The sequence below is a fragment of the Erigeron canadensis genome, chromosome 1, assembly GCF_010389155.1.
Source record: "Erigeron canadensis isolate Cc75 chromosome 1, C_canadensis_v1, whole genome shotgun sequence".
Lineage (NCBI taxonomy): Eukaryota > Viridiplantae > Streptophyta > Magnoliopsida > Asterales > Asteraceae > Erigeron > Erigeron canadensis.
Window position 1 is genome coordinate 8,116,258 of NC_057761.1, and position 15,849 is coordinate 8,132,106.

The 15,849-nt window shown below is 29.9% G+C and overlaps 1 protein-coding gene across 3 annotated transcripts; it reads left to right on the forward strand.

Annotated features, from left to right (window-relative positions):
- The first annotated feature begins 447 nt into the window (after positions 1-447).
- LOC122607439 lies at positions 448-4,215 on the forward strand. Of its 3 annotated transcripts, none has more exons than XM_043780415.1 (7): positions 448-944; positions 1,363-1,716; positions 1,839-2,051; positions 2,326-2,823; positions 2,928-3,125; positions 3,227-3,342; positions 3,420-4,215. In XM_043780415.1, the coding sequence occupies exons 2-7, from the start codon at positions 1,375-1,377 to the stop codon at positions 3,793-3,795; spliced, it is 1,743 nt and encodes a 580-aa protein (XP_043636350.1). In that variant the 5' UTR covers positions 448-944; positions 1,363-1,374; the 3' UTR covers positions 3,796-4,215. The 3 variants fall into 3 exon arrangements, with proteins under 3 accessions (XP_043636350.1, XP_043636364.1, XP_043636357.1); XM_043780429.1 differs by having other exon boundaries at positions 1,842-2,051; XM_043780422.1 differs by lacking the exon at positions 448-944 and having other exon boundaries at positions 1,149-1,716.
- The last annotated feature ends 11,634 nt before the right edge of the window (positions 4,216-15,849 follow it).

The following is a 15,849-nucleotide window of genomic DNA, read 5'->3' on the forward strand; positions in this document are numbered from 1 at the left end:
ATAACTATGCAATACCCAATTGTATATATCCCCATTTCCTATTACTTCAAAATGGGATACATAAAATGTGTCTGAGGGATAGAATGTAAAGTATGTGCATCCTTTACACTCGTGTTCATGATCTTATCATTAACCCATTTTTTATTTAAGCGACTTCCACAATTCAACATCATACAAAAAAAAAAAGAGTTTCAACGACAATGAATCCTATCAAATTGACTAACCATGATTCATAATTCAACCTACAAGAGAAATCACATTAAGTCAACAAATCTTTTATTCCAAACTATTTAGGTAAGGCTTAACAAGTTTTGGACTCGTATTTGGCATGACATTATTGGGTTTTTTGTTTTAATTGGTAAAAATTCATTGATCATAAAAATAAAAAACCTTTTGTAGGTTTTTAAAATGAATATATAAACCAAAACACAAGACGCGTTCGAAATCGGATGGGGCACGCGAATTAAGGGAGCAAAACGTCCCCGGGACTGAGGTGGGACATTCGAAAGGCGTTTCGGGATGTTCCGGGCAAAACTCAAGCACGGAACGGGCTACTCTTCACCGTCTTATGTAACTTTCTTTTAAAAGTAGCCAAAAGAATTTCTAAAAAATGGTTAAAAATCTCGAGAATTTAATCATTATTGTTGTTATCATTATCTTCTACCGATACAAAGTCAGTGAGAAAAAATTGTGCTACACGCTATTTTTAATTATGTTCTGATACAAAGTCAGTGGAAAAAAAAATTATGCCACACTGTCATTTTCAATTTTAATTTTGGTTCCACCCCTGTGATCGAGATTGCTATTTCGGTTCCAAGTCGGATTGAAACAGTCAAAACCCAAAAGAAAAGATCATCAATCAACCAAATAGATCGAAAGAGAGTTTTAGGATAATACAAAATAATAATAGATCTAATCGAGAGCTGCTGCTAATCGTCTTCCAAGTAAGTAAGATTTGGATTTGATTGCAATAGTTACTTTCTTATTATATTCATCGAGATCAGTTGGTAATTATATTCTATATATAAATAGATAGATATGTGGCCTATCTTCTTCCCACTACTCCACCTGCAACCTATATATATATATATATATATATATATATATATAAGTAAATATATGTATATATATGGCGGCTTAGTTAAAAAGAAAAGGAAAAAAAAAAAAGAAAAGTGAAAACAGAGCCAACGGTCGGTCACAAAATCGGCACCACAACCGGCACAACCCTCCCCAAAACGCTCCCCACCCTACCGGTCTCGGGGGTCAGCCCGGTGTGCCAACCGGTACCGGACCACCTCCCCTCCCCAGGGCGCTCCGTCCAACCTAAGCTGTTGTAATCAATATATCTATCTTTTTTAACAGATTGTAGGCACCATGGGTTATATTGATCCAATTTATATGGCAACCGGGGTATTGTCAAAAGAATCAGACGTGTATTCATTTGGTGTGGTGTTATTCGAAGTTCTTTGTGGAAGAATTTGCATACAAGATATCCAAGATAATCGTTTACTCAATAATCTGATTACATTGGTACGAATGCGGTATGAAAATAATAAACTAGATACTCTAGTAAAAACTAGTATAAAGGAACAAATCTCGCCAAATTGTTTGGAAAAATTCTCAAACATCGCATATCAATGTTTGGGGCCAGAGAGAGAAGATTGCCCATCAATGACTCAAGTTCTTTCCGAGCATGAAATTGCACTACGATATCAAGTAAGTTCATTGTTTTTAGTGTGACATATTTTTCAAGACTACAAGAGAAATTGTCTTACAACAATAATGTCTTTGTTTAGTATAAATATCATGTGTTAGAGTTACATATATTCATTTGATAGGAGACATGTGAGAAGAAAAAATTTGGGGTATTCGAGAAGGATGAATTTGACTCGGATGACGAAGGTGATTTCTGGGAGACAAGGCTACCTTCGGTGTGGAAAGTGTGGAAAGGGCTGATCATCAAGTTCAACATTCCACATGCCATCTACACTATCAAAAGGGAACTCTTCTCACTTATTCACAATGGAATTCTTTTTGATGAAGGCAACAAGGTTAATTCCATTTCCTTTTTTGATTTACATTTCATTTCACTAACATTTGCCACATCTAAAGAGAAGATATAACAATTTGGTTTTTAAGTATACGATGTTCTAAGTTTTTTAACATCTATAAAACTTCATCATCATTTATTGCCCGTTCATTGAATGCTTCTATTTGTACAAGATAATATCATCTTTAACAGTTCTATATATGTCATGACATGTTTTCTTTACATTCATGAATATTGTTTATGTCGAATATCTATTTTGCTTTATTTCTGAGCAGTTCTTATGGATAAACAATGATGGAACGAAATGTGTACCTATATCAACAAGAAGATTTGTAGAGCTCAACGAGGAGAAGGATCATTGTTGGGTGTTCCAACATTGCTCTTCGAGTCATTTTATTTCTAGGTTTCCCATTGTAGTGGAATATCTCTATGGGAAGTGGCATGAAATTAGATGTGAAATAAAAACTAGCATTTTATCACTTGATACCATGTATGCAGCTAATTTGGTGTTCAAATACTCTAGAAAACCCAATGAGGATCTAAAACATTTAAGGTTTATTACTCTTAGATGGAAGGTTGAAGAGTCGAGTGTGTATTCTGCAAATTATGCAGAACTGGTCCATGACAACTGGTATAAGATCAAAATGTGGACTTTCGTTAATCAAGGGCCGAATGCTGATTTTGAGATTGAGATAGAGGAGCTTCTGTATTACGACAATCCTCTAGAATCTGGTCTCTTGACACAAGGAATAGAATTTCAGCTTATAGAGATGGCAAGTTTTATAACTTTTATCTATCTGAACATTTAAGATTTAGTTTATTTTGTCTATTTGCAATTTAAAATCATACTATATTGCATTTTAATCTAAATTTGCAGCATAAAGAGATCAAAAGAATAAAGAGTGACTTGATACAAGATGAAGAAGATATAGACAATGATTTGGACTGGGAGAAAAAGTTGCCAAATGACTATCACCAATATATTGGGATATCAGATGTTTATTATCTGCATTACACCAGCAAAAAGGAACTTTATCTCCTTTGCTTGGGTTTCCTTGCATATGGTGGCAAATTGGTAATTCATACCTTCTTTAAATTGTGTTGAAACATAGAATAGTTAAGTACTACTGTATAATCTATAATCTACTAATATTTTTGAATTTATTTGGTTGTTAGTGGCTTTTACTGTGCAAATCAAATGGCGGGATATGTTCGATACTACCAGCAAAGCATATCTTATGCAAAGATACAAGCTATGGAAATCTGGAAACTCTGTCTCTATCCAAATCAAGGTAAGCTTTTATATGATACTACAGTTACTATCTTTGTTTCAAGAATTCCAACTAATAGGAACTTTATACCGCAACAGGTTGAGAGAGGTGAAAGAACTTGCAACTGATGATTGGTATCTTTTCGCATGTAGACTTCGGCCATTCATGTTTTTACCTAATTGTATCTATTCATGCTATCTTGTGTTCATATTTGGAGACAACCATGTTTTATCAACTTTGCAAATGCGGTCCTGGGAATTCTTTAAAGTAGAATACAAGTTGGGTGACATAATTGAAGGTACTGTTTTAGCTCATATGTATTCCACTCCACCGATTAATATACCAACAAGGCAACAATCAAATGTACCAAGTATTGAAGGATTTATGATGCCAAAAGGTCACATAGATCTTCAAAATAGTTGGATGGAGGAAAGAAATGATGGTTGGATGGAGGTTAGAGCGAGTAAGTCTTGAGTTTGTGACTGCTCATCTCCCCCTTTTCCAGGAGTCCTGCTATGATTACCAATGCTAGTGGAAGTCCTTGACACTTTCTAGCGATATGCTTCCCTGCATCAATCAAACTTTTGGGGCATTCATCTCCTCTAAAAATCTTCCTCCCAACTTACTTCTTCCTTAGATATCGTTGATGGTGAGTGAAACCGTTATGGCTAGCATGCAAAGCAACTTCTGTAAGACGAGTGGTTAGCACAATTCTACTAGCTCTTTTATCATCTGGAAAGTAGCATCTGAGATCGTCCCATGCCTCGGTACTCCATATATCATCAATGATGATTTAATACTTTCTGCCCTTTAGGCTCCGGTACAACATTTCAGAGAGTTTCTGTTTACTGAACTCTTTGTAATCTGATTTTCCTAGTGAAGTTAATAGTCCCATTAAGAAATCTCTTTCTGAATATGCTTAGAGAAACAGTTATCCACCCTCGCACATCAAAATAATATACAAATCAGAGAGTAGTCAAGAACATTAGGACCGCATTCCGAAAACTGTAAGACTTTCCTTACAGTTTTTGATATCCACCTGCTGATTGAGTTGTTCTTCATCTTTGAAACATGATTCAATCAGGTAGCCAGGTTCCTCATAAAACAGTATAGTTTAGGTGTTTTTGCTCGTACAAATGGATTAATATATACTATACTAGTCATAATATACGTACTATGTACGGCATTCATATAAAAAAAGAATATGCCTCATACATGTGTCGTGCATGTGTCGTGCGTATAAAATAAATTGTGGTTAAAGTAAACCAATTATTGAAACTAAATTATAATAAACACTAATTATAAATATAATATAGGTTTAGTTAAAGTTTGGATTTACATTAAATCTTTACAATCACATCAAAATCGGAACTTATAAGCATTTGATTCCGGATCATAAACTTAAATTTTTGAAAATTTTTGTTAGTAATTTATTATAATTAATATAACTAATAGGATTTAAAAATTGAGAAAGATTAAGAGACAATTTTATTAATGGGATCACGATCAATCAAATAAGGTTATAATGTGTATTCTATTCTTAAGCCAAAAGTTAGAGTTTAATTTCAAGTCTAATAAGGAAATTGAATCTATATACAACTGAAAAAACAAATTTAATAAAATACATAAATTAAAATGACACGTGTCGTTTCAAAAACATCCTCAATCCTATTTTAGTATATTGGTAGATTTTATAAAGCAAATAGTCTTTGTTTAACATTTTAAGTTTCAACATTTCATTAAAATCAAATTACATCGATAACCAGCTACTCGTCGCCTCCGCACCGACGCCACCACCACCCACCTCCGCCGCCACCACTGCCACAGCCACAACCACAGCCACAGCTGCTGCTCTCACCATACCACCCATCGCCGTCATCACCGTCATATCACCACCACCGTCGCAACGTGAGGGTACCATTCTCATTGTAATCAATTGACTATGTTTGCAGTCAATTAGACGTTTCAAGTAGTTCTCCATTAACATTCCCAAATCTGTGCTTGTCATTTCTGAGTGGAAATTGAAATTGAAATTTGTTGAGAAGGTATCAAAAATTAAGACAAGCTCAAAAAGACTTATCTTATCAATGATTATGAACACAAGTATCCAAGTTACTTATATTAACTAACCGGGTGCAAATACATATTTGTCGTTGTATTCGTTTTAGTTTTTATAAATAAAAAAATGTCATTGCTGTATGTCAAGTGGTTGTTAACTTCATGTTTACATATATCTAATATAAATAAAACATAAAAACTTAAAAGGGTAAAAAAAAACAAAACTAATAGTTTGTATAACCCTTTGTGTTAACTTTTTCACACATTTGTCGTATATATCTATCTATCAATTACTAAAATAGAATTGAGATGTTCTTGAAACGGCACGTGGCGTAATCCTCCATCCATGTGTCTTTTTAGTTTATTTATTTTTATTAAATTAGATTTTTTTAATTGTATATAGATTCAATTTTCTAGTTAATCTTAGAATTAAGCTCTAACTTTTGGCGTATAAATACAAAACACATTATGACCTTATTCGATTGATCATTTTCTCATTAATAAAATTGTCTCTTTTTCTTTCTCAATTCTTCAACTCTGATATGTCATGTTTTATACCCATTTCCCAAGGCTTAATTAGTTGTTTTTATATGGTTCAAGAGTCATTTTCGTATATATTTCGTACGTTTATGGTATTTGTTAGTGTTGCAGGGTGTTGACAGGTACTTAGGCGTTAATCGGGAGAAAACGATATTTCTGGAGTAAAACGAGTGCTTACAGACGTTTTACGAGGCACGAGACTGAATATCGGAAGCTGGTCAAAGCAAGTCAAAGATGGTCAACGAAAGTCAACAGATAGTTCGACGCATCAACGTACTGCGACGCAACCATATGTTTCGAGGAATAAACTGCTTCGCAGTGTTGTGAGACTGCGACGCAGTGGGACCAGACACAGCCAAGAGAAAGTCAACGATTGTTAAAGTCAAAGAAAGACTGCGACGCAGTCTGTAACTGCGACGCAATCTGTAACTGTGATGCAGTCTGGCTTCGATTTTGATATTATTTTTCGAAAATATAAATAGCTTGCAAGAACATTCATAAAAACCTACCTCACTTTCTCCAGTCGTTTTTTAGCATCTTTTAAGGGTTTTTCATCTAAAGAATCATATTGGAAGATTAAGATCGCGATTGGAGTAATTTCATCATTCCGTATTTGATTATTCATCTTTCTTGGAACGATTTCTACATTCGGTACAATATGTTTTCATATATTATTGTGTGTTTTATCTTTTCAATATGAGTGGCTAATCGTCCTTTCATCCATATTGATGGAGTAAAACGATATGTAAGGATTACATACTTTTTAATAATTCAAAGTTGATTATATTTAACGTTATATCGTGATCTTAGTATATTTATTCCTTTTCATTTATCTTGAATTGGTTGCTGATTTATATGTGTCTTTAATGGTAATTATTGTTCGCATATATATTATTTCAATTTTTTGGGTACAAACGTGTTGGATCTATGACGGGTACGGTAGATAACCATTCAATGATAATAGGAGTAAATGTGTTAACGGTTTGGTACAATCGGTAGATGTAATTGTTATCTTAATAACCAAAACCATTGTTGAACTAGCTAAGTTATAGAAGATGTTTTGGGGTACCGGTCTTTGTAATGGAACTAATTTACACAAGAGAGTCAAAGAAGTTATTAACTTGACGGGTACGAGGTTGTTGCTTAATTTGAGGCTCGGTTATTTAATCAACTAAATTGAGTTTGAACTTCATTTCATATGCAATCCGAACATGTTGTTGAGCAAAATCAAGATGAGTGACCTTTAAATTATCTACCAATATATATATAACAAGGTCCTAAATTATCTAATGAAGAAACAATGACCGTTAGATGAGCTCAAACTTTTAATCACAACCCTTAGATCAATATAATTGTACTATTACCAAATTGATTATTAGGTTAACACGATATTAGTCCTTATAATTTATAAATTTATACAAAATATAACCTTATGTGTTAAATTAAATATTAAATAAATAAAAACATGTGTGTGTTTTTGTTTTTCTCCCTACAATCTATTATAAGTTATGTTTCCTTTAATACTACCATAATATTTTATTAATCTAATATTATCAGTTAATTAATATTGTATACTACGTATAAAGTTTCTTCCAAAAACTTTTCTTATTCTAATTTATTGATAAAACTAAACTAATTTATGACTTATGAAAATACCAACAAAAAAGAAATTATTAGTTTATTGATAAAATTAGTTTATATATAACCTGATACATTTTCCGGTATTTTTAATGTTCATTACCGCCGGTATTTTCTGTTACTTACGGTATTGTAAAACCGATTTTTTCATGTTTTTGTTTCTAAACCTTTTTTATGATACTTCAATTTTTTTTGTTTATAAACTTTAAATTTTATATTTTATTATGTAATAGCTATTTGGTATTGTTTTTAATGGATTGTAATTATGTCTTAGTTATTTTCGTTGAATTGTAATAAGTTTTGTAGCATTTTTATAAAAAAATAAATTAGTTAAAATTAGTCTTGACGGTAACATCAAGTACTACACCAATATCTACCTATATATCTATATAATTATTAAAACAGTAAGAATCCGAACGATTCTAAGACATCTTCAACTAAAAGTTATCTTATAACATTGCCACATAGGATAAATCTTATGTGGCATCTCCATATATTTTTTGATAATATTTCTTTATTCTTAAAATAAATTTATTTTAAATATTAAAAAGTAATGACTTACCTAATTTCTAATGCCATATAGGTATTAAAATCTATTTATTTTAGCTAAAATTTGGTTTTTTTTCTAACCAAAATTGAAGATCACGTGTAATTAAATGCATCATCGATAGCTACTTTGATTATTGAAACATGGACCTACGTATAATACAGTGTATATTAGAATTAGAAATTTTATTTATCTAACTTTATAAAATAAGTATTGGGTTGTTTTTAGATTTTTATGTATGTAATTGGTTGTTTTTTTGTTGATTTATAATCATTTATAAAAATCGATTACCATTTTGACATACATACAATAAGACATATTGAGATATTTTTTGAGTTCATTGTTGCTATGTATTTTATTGAAAATATGTTATAATCTTTCTTTATAACGTATGTAGTCGAGTCCAGATTCAACTCATGTTGTTTAATGTTTGTATTGACCGGTTTTACGATATTTTAATTAACGCACATCGTGCGGGTAAAAGACCTAGTGTATATATATATATAATGACAAAGTCTTAAATTTTTTTGTGGATAAGCAAGAACCGATTTCAAGCTTTTATTTATAACCCTTGGATCAAAATAATGACATTACCAAATTTATTATTAAGTAAGCACAACATTAGTCTTTTTACTTTAAATAATTAAACTTTATATTCATATAAATATATCATAGAATTATAGATAGATGCTAACCGACTTAAAAAAAATTAGATTTATAGTCAATATGGTTTTGTGCGGTATAGCAAATCTAATTGAATTTATGTTTTGTAGATAAAAAAAATTCCTTTTGCTATAGGAATATTTGTGGCTAATGCAATTTATCTACCAATAAACTAAAACATGATTAAGGCTTTTATAAATCGACATGTGGCGTATTACGTGTATTTATTACTATTTTTGATACTCAAACGATGTACATAATGACTATACAGTAAAACCTCTATAAATTAATAATGTTGGGACTGTGGTTTTTTATTAATTTGTCGAGATATTATTATATCGATAAATTAATAAAAATTAATTTAAAGAGGTTCATGTATGACCATCAAAATTATTTTATTGATTGAGGTCTAATTTTGTACTGATCCCAAGTTAGGATCGAACAAATTATTAGTTTTATCAAGGTTATTAATTTATCAAATATTAACTTATAGAGGTTTTACTGTATATATTTTTTTGTAAAAAAAATACACTATGAACATTCTTTATCATATGCATTAAATTTTTCTAATGATATATAACTAATATTTAAAGTTATTTTGTGAACCCATATTTTACACGATATTAATTAATAAGAATCGTATAAAATATGGGCTAAAAAAAACTTTAAATATTAATTATATATCATTAGAAAAATTTAATGCATATGATAAAGAATATTCATAATGTATCTTTGTTGTATACTACGTATAAAGTTTCTTCCAAAAACTTTTCATATTCTAATTTATTGATAAAAATAAAACTAATTTATGACTTTTGAAAATACCAAAAAAAAAATTATTATTTTATTGATAAAATTAGTTTATATATAACCTGATACTTTTTTCGGTATTTTTACTGTTCATTACCCGCCGGTATTTTCCGTTACTTACGGTACTGTAAAACCGATTTTTTCATGTTTTTGTTTTAAAATTTTTTTTATGATACTTCAAATTTTTTTTATAAACTTTAAAATTTATATTTTATTATGTAATAGCTATTTTGTATTATTTTTCAATGGATTGTAATTATGTTTTAGTTATTTTCGTTGAATTGTAATAAGTTTTGTAGCACTTTTATAAAAGAATAAATTAGTTAAAATTAGTCTTGACGGTAACATCTGGTACCACACCAGTATCTATATATATATATATATATATCATAACAAGATCCTAAATTCTTTTGTGGAGAAGCAAGAACCGATTTCAAACTTTTATTTATAACACTTGGATCAAAATAATGACATTACCAAATTTATTATTAAATAAGCACAACATTAGTCCTTTTACTTTAAATAATTAAATTTTATATTCATATAAATATATCATAGAATTATAAAAAGATGTTCACCGACTTAAAAAAAATAGATTTATAGTAAAACATGGTTTTGTGTGGTATAGCAAATCTAATTTGAATTTATGTTTTGTTGGGCGAGTGAGGATGAACTGCTTGCTTTATCGTATAGGTCTTCTTTGCAAACTGTAACTGTTGCTAAGGATGCGATAAAAAAAATTCCTTTTGCTATAGGAATATTTGTGGCTAATGCAATCTATCTAACAATAAACTAAAACAGGATTAAAGCTTTTATAAATTGACATGTGCCGTATTACGTGTATTTATTACTATTTTTGATACTTAAACGATGTACGGAATGACTATATATATTATACCGTTGATTTTTTTTTTTTGTAAAAAAGATACACTATGAACATTCTTTATCATATGCATTAAAGTTTAAAGTTTTTTTGTAACGATTAATGTTGTAAAACTCACTGAGTGGAGTCGAGTACTCTCCGAGTACTCGCTACAAGGTACGGTGTCGAGTAGGCCGATTACTCCGAGTACTCCCCGACTTGGCCACTTTGACCCCGAGTACTTACCGTACCTCTCAAATCGCTTATCAACCGACCTAGGAACGATTAGAGACTTACTCAACCTTGGTAACGATATATAATTAATATTTAAAGTTTTTTTGTGAGCCTATATTTTATACGATTCTTATTAATATTAGTTTTTCTTTTTAATTTAGTTTGATTTATAAACTCTTACTATTATTATTATTTAAAGTTTAAAAAAGTAATAGGATGTAAGTTAGAAATTTGACATTTACAGGAAAAAAAAAATTGTTCGAATAATACAAAAGAACATATATCTTCAGTTCTTTATATAATAAATCAAACCTTTATGTAATTGATAGATAATTAAAAATTTTATTTTTTTCGATAACAAGCAGTCAACCCTGGTTCATATTTATTAAATATTAAATAATAAATATATATGAAAGTTTGTTTTAATATAGAAGTTGACAAGTTATTTTGATATATTGGTGATATACTGAGTAATATATTCTTTAAAATGTGAATATGAATTATTATATGGGTTAAATTAATATCATCAACTGAAACATTTAAAAGTTTTAAAAAAATTTTCCGTGAAGATTTATTTTAATAATCTACTTATTAATAATCATTAGAAGCTATAAAGCGTTAATTATATTTAAATGAAGTATGTAGTAATATTTATTTTTATATGAAAATTTAAAAAGCGTAATGTTAAATATATGGATTGTTTATGATATTTACAAAGTAAGATAAATTTTAAATATGTAAATTTAAATTATGGTTGTTGATATTCTTTTAAACAACATAAAATGTTTCAAATTTTAAAACACTCATAGAAACATTGTGTTTTATATATTTATTATATTTTTATCTATTGTGCTGATTGATTATATATTTAATTTTTATAACATTGAAGTTTGTATGAGTATCTAACATATTGATTTGAGTCACACTATTGCAAGTTTTAGTCTAACCAACTCGATGATTACTATGAAAGCGATTGAGGTGGTACACTTTCATTTAGTTTTTACTATTGTTTACAAACTAAGCTCATGAAGTTGAAAATGGAATGAACTTAAAAATTGAGAGTACTATGAAAGTAAATAATGGTAAGACTTTATAAAGGTTAATAATATTTTAAACCATTTTATGTAATAATAACGTAAATTTTATGGTGACTTACATAATTAACAAAAAAATTGTTGTTATCATAACGAGAGCAAGTACCCGCACGTTGCGGCGGTGAGATGGTGGAGTGATACCTAGGTCATAGAGTATGATAGGTTATAGGAGTTGATATGTCATAGAGTATGATAGTCAAATGTCTTAGCCGTACGGGCTCCGCCCTCGGATTTAAAAATTTGTCGAAAGTATATCGAATGACATATCTAATGAAAGAGTATGAAATTTTAAGAACACCCATACAATTTTTATAATTTATCGATGTACGGTTTTTGAGATAAAAGATTTTGAATGAATTGAAGGAATAAATGATTTATGGAGGAGAGAAAAAAAAAAGATGATTGGTTGCGATTTGAAGAGAGGGAAAGAGTATTATAGTTATTTTAGATAAATATAGAATAGATAGTAGAGACATTTTGGGAAAGTACTTAAAATCAATATTGAAAATTTCAAGTTCAATGTTGAAAATTTAGGGAAAATCTGCTTTATAATATAGTATAGATATACATTTTTTTTTACAACATGTAGTATATGAGTGTTAACGTATGTTTTTTTTTATAATGCAGTAATATTATATAAATTATATATATTCACTCGCGTATTACGCGAGACAATAATCTAAGTATTTAAATATTATCGTATATTTTGTTTAGTTAATTTAAGTATCGAGGACCATTGAATGAAAATGTATTATACTTTGGTGACAAATTTTAATAGTACAATGACTTAAACGACTAAAAATAAAGTAGATTATATAAAGTGACCATTTTTTGAAAGTAGGTTATACTTTATGTTAAATTTAAAATGTATAGTGACCTAAATGACCTAAAAAAATGTAGGTTACATTAAATGACTATTTTGTAAAAGTATGTTACACTTTGATGACTTTATCCCTTTTCATTTTTATTTTCCACCCTTAAATCATATTGCTTACATCATCTTTGGTTAAATTTTTAAAAAATTATGATATCAGTCCTGCAACTTCAGATAATTTGATTAAATTAAAACACAATATTAATTACACTTTTTTTTTATCTATCTAACTTTTTATTTATCAAACTTTTCTTCAGAATAATAATATCCAAAAATTTCTAAAAAAAATATATTCACATATGAGAATTTTTATAGTTTGGAGAATGATATTATAAAAGAATATATTTTTGTGTATGATGATATAATAGTTGTCACTAGAACCATGATTTCGTGTTATATACTATATTTGTTACTTGGTGTAATTTATCCCAAGAATTGACTAATATATATTTACTTTCTAACATAATAATACTAATATTCATAGATTTTTTTATAACTATGTTATATATATACTTAAAGGTGATCAAATAAAAAATAAAATGTCTGATTTATAGTTTCTTTTAAGCAAATAAAGATATAGAAAGGTATTTATGTTTTCATTGTTAGTTTGTGTAATTGTTTTTTTTGTTTTTTATTCTTCCGATTTTTTAAACCTTTAATGTTTTTTTCTATTATGTTAGCTTTAAATATGTATAAATATATTATTTCTTATATGATTTTTCCGCGTTTTACGCGGGTTATAATCTAGTTGTTTAATACAACAACTCCTCTTTTCGATTAATCCTGAGAGATTATTAACTCTTTTACTAACTATTTGCAACGTGGTAATTCGACCACAACCCCCCCCCCCTTTATTTGAATCATTTCATTTGAACAATTGCTTACAAAAGTCCTTGTGTTCGACTACGGGTTTACCGAATTTACTATACTGCATGCGATCAGGTTCATTTCCTGTAAGTGTGTTGTAGTCAGCCTTTTCGAAATTCGTGTTTATAAATTTTATTACTCGATTTAACACATCAAACTCCTATCACTATAACATGATGACTCCAAAAATCTGAGTTTACGATCCGAAATCATAAGGCTATGCTATCATCCACTATGTTTACAAGTTCCCATTTTGATGTTATTGTAATAAATTAAGGTAAATCCAAATTATAAACTAAACATATAACTTAGCTTTGATGATCAGTTTACTTCTACCACAATTTATTTCATACTCACGACTAATATATAAGACATATTTGAATTTATTTATGGTACAATATATATAAGTAACGTACATCGTACGAGTAGTAGGACTAGATTAGAAAATATACTGAATGTATTGACTTTATAATATCAATTATAATGTTTTAAAAACTGGTTTTTAGGCTGCATATGTTGTGGTTCAACCAGGAGAGACATTTCAGGAACCAAAATAAACGAGCATTTTTATAGATAACTTTTCTACGCTTGCTAAAAGAGCTTATTTGTTGAAGAATATTTCCTTTGAGTGACTAATCATATGCCTGTTGGAATAAACATGATTCGATTCGAGTGATAAAACATCCCCAATCGTCCTGTGGAACCTGTAAGAACATTAAAGCATAATTGCTATTGATTTCGGGTTCCCATAACAAGGTGATTGAGTTAGGATGAGATGGGTAATTCGGCTGGAACATGATGCACGAATTAGAGAGGAGTAAACACACGAATTTGTGGGGAATTATGTGTGTGATTAACCTTAACTTAGGGTTAATTACCCTCTATTTATAATGAGAGTAATTACACATTTAACCCTTTAGTATTTACACATTCAACCCTTCTGGTGTTTAATGTGTGTATCATTAGTCCTCTTAGTTACAATCACCTAATGGGAAACCCTATTCTACGTCTCTAAGAGTAAATACGCTCGTCATATATTTACCTAGACATAGGGATTTCATTTTCATCAATTATCATATCAAGAATGATACATGATCAGTGACGGTCACACTAACGTGGTTCCAACATTCTCCCACTTGACCGAGCGATCATTTATCTATGAGTATTTAAATAAGTTCCGGAATAATACTCATTTTGTTTTAAACCGAAATCATAGCCAATAAGTACAGTCGTAGAGAAGAACATCAACTCAGGACCCCCACTAGTCAAACTATGACTCAAATTTAAAACTAATAAGCAATGATCAATTGACTAAGACAAATTTTGTTACATAATGTCTTTACACTATTATGAGCTCGAAGTGTAACTAATAGACAAACAAAATCTGAATAAGGAGGAAAATTTTAATTAACATAATAATAATGACCAATAAGTACAACATGCTATCATAATATGTCTTTAAGTAAGCCTATCTTCGATACGTATCCTACGAAGATTTTAGGAGGAAGACCTTCGGTCATTGGATCCATTAGCATATTATGTGTACTTATGTACTCAATACAAATAACATTTTCCTCAATCTGTTCACAAACAGATACTTTGTATCAAGATACATCTCAGCGCCAGTTGAACTGTTATTGTTCAAAAATTATGGTAGCTGAGTTATCACAGTAAAACTTCAATGGTCTAATAATAAAGTTGACAACTTTCGAGTCCACTGACCAGGTTCTTTAACAACATCTCATGACATGAAATTATGAACGTTCAGACATCATTGTAGACGTTGCAGTCAGTTTCTACTTATGACTCCGTCAAAAGATAGGTTTGCCAGCTAACCATAAATATACATCCAGAAGTAGATTTCTTATTGGAATTAGAACATCCCACTACTTCTAAGTTGTCACCTCTTCTATAAGTTAATATGTAGTCTTTGGTCCTTTGCAGATATCTTAGAACCTTTTTAGCCATTTTTCAGTGTGCTATTATGGGATTGAATAGTTAACTCCCAAGCATACCGGTAATGTAAGCGATATCTGAACGAGTACAGACCTAAGCGTACGTAATGCTCTTAACTACTTACGAGTAAGGTATCATCCTCATTTACCCTTTCTTTAATCTCAATGTTCAAACTTTGGGAACAATCACATACGTTTCCTTTTTACTAATAGATCTATAGTGGGTGTGTAGTGTTGCAAGTTATTGTGTTCTAAGATGTGTTCAATATAAGTCTTTTGAGAAAAAACTAGAACATCATTACGCCTATCCCGATGTATTTCGATACCTTTGACATTAAAGGCATCACCGAGATCTTTTATGTCGACATTCTGCGAAAAGTAAATGC